General features: G+C 36.6%; 1 protein-coding gene across 1 annotated transcript in view; it reads right to left on the bottom strand.

Annotated features, from left to right (window-relative positions):
* Positions 1 to 363: 363 nt before the first annotated feature.
* Myct1 (MYC target 1) overlaps positions 364 to 1755 on the bottom strand; it is a 16886-nt gene continuing 15494 nt past the window's right edge. The window contains 1 exon segment of the mRNA XM_010628854.3: positions 364 to 1755. This exon segment is cut by the window's right edge and continues 399 nt beyond it. Within this exon segment, the coding sequence (XP_010627156.1) occupies positions 1670 to 1755 (86 nt within the window). The 3' untranslated portion in view covers positions 364 to 1669.

Below are 1755 nucleotides of genomic sequence, written 5' to 3' on the forward strand. Positions count from 1 at the left end.
CCTTATTTAAAAACCAATCTATATCAAATTGATTGTCCAGTTAGCTTTTCCTTTTTATTTCTTCCTTTCCTTCCTTTCTCATGTACTTAGAGAACTTTTTTTTTAAAATTTATTTGTAGTGGGGATTGAACTTGGGTCCTTGCCCTTCGGAGACAGGCAGCGGAACCACTGAGCTAAATCCCCAGCCCCTTTAGAGAACTTTTAATAGGCATAATGGAGAATAATTTCTCCTGAGAAACAATGGATAGTGTAAGATCTATGTCATTAATAATGAAAATGCTATATAGAATCTCATTATGTAAAAATTTTTATATTTTATTAGTATGTGTTTGCAATACATAATAAATACATTCATCATGGGGAATTGGTACATACACATATTGCACCTCATAAAACATTTTATATTCTTGAACACTGTTCAGACACTATTAGCTGGGATCACTCAGCCACAAAACCTAAAATGAAAGTATGTTTTCTTTACTGGAAACCCAAACATTTTGAGAAATATACAAACAGATATAAACTAAATATTTGCTATATCAAAAAATGGACCACAAGAATTGTGAGTAATACTCCAGTGAGCACCTGTCCTTAAATACAAAGGGCAGCCACTGGTGCATACCTGCGAACTCCTTCAACACCTATCTGCACAGTGACCACATGATGTGATTTACTTACTGGACAGACTCTTCAGAAAGGATGAAGAAGAAAAGCAGAAAAAAAACACACAAAGGATGGTGCCTGGTAATCCAGGATAATTCCTCACTGTTTATCATGCATGTCTATGACAGGCTGTCTCTCCAGTGACCCATCTTTATTCATCTACAGTCACATAACAGGAGCCCTCGATGCAGACTTTCCTTTTTGCTGGCTTCAAATCTAAGAGAGCAAATTGGTCCTTTAAGAGAACTGTGAGCTTGATGTTAAACCAAAGTTTGTTTTCAGGTCAAACGAGGTGGATGTGATGTTGTTACTTTTGTAATGACATTGCTATAATAATGAGGAAAAATGAAACCTTCATGCTAAAACCCAAGGATTTGACTTCAGTGATGTTGATAATTATATTTTGGAAAAGAACTAAAAGGAATCTACCTGACAAACAAAAATAAAAACAAAACTGTCAAAGCATCCTACCACATGAACAGAGTTCAGCTTCCTTGATCCTTAACTTTTCATAAATGAGTTCACTAGAGGAATTTTTGGAATTTATATTTTTTTCATTTTGTGGCCATTTGAAGCCATAAGATTTAACTCTCATTCAGAAGGAAGTAAAATTACAATCGCTTAGATTTTGACTTTTTTCTCTTTACTGTCACATTGGAAGGTGAATGAAAGGTATAAACCACAAATATCTCGTTTTTTTTTTTAAATCTAAAACACAAGCACTGCATCATAGCTAATTCTTAGATTAGAATCACTATCTTTAATAAGCCTTAGCTTGAATGCAAAATGTAGAAATACTTAACAATTTTGGAAAATATCCCTTCTGTGAGGCATACGGAGAGAAAGGTGTTTAAGGAAAATACATCTTATATTGTAAAGCCCAGTTTACGAGCATATTCAACTGAGAAACTCATTGTGGTTGGGCCCATGACTTCGAAGTGTTGCTTGGCCTATTCCAGACTTCCTTTCACTGAAAGACAAGAAAAGAAAACACCGAAGCAGCCGCTCAGGAGTCTGGAAAGGCCTTGATGATGGACTCGTAGGCAGGCGGGGGCGGAGGGGCCAGGCTGGCCCACGGGAGGTCAGGCCAGG

The sequence above is a fragment of the Fukomys damarensis genome, unplaced genomic scaffold, assembly GCF_012274545.1.
Source record: "Fukomys damarensis isolate Sample0158 unplaced genomic scaffold, DMR_v1.0_HiC HiC_scaffold_14, whole genome shotgun sequence".
NCBI classification, from domain to species: Eukaryota; Metazoa; Chordata; class Mammalia; order Rodentia; family Bathyergidae; genus Fukomys; species Fukomys damarensis.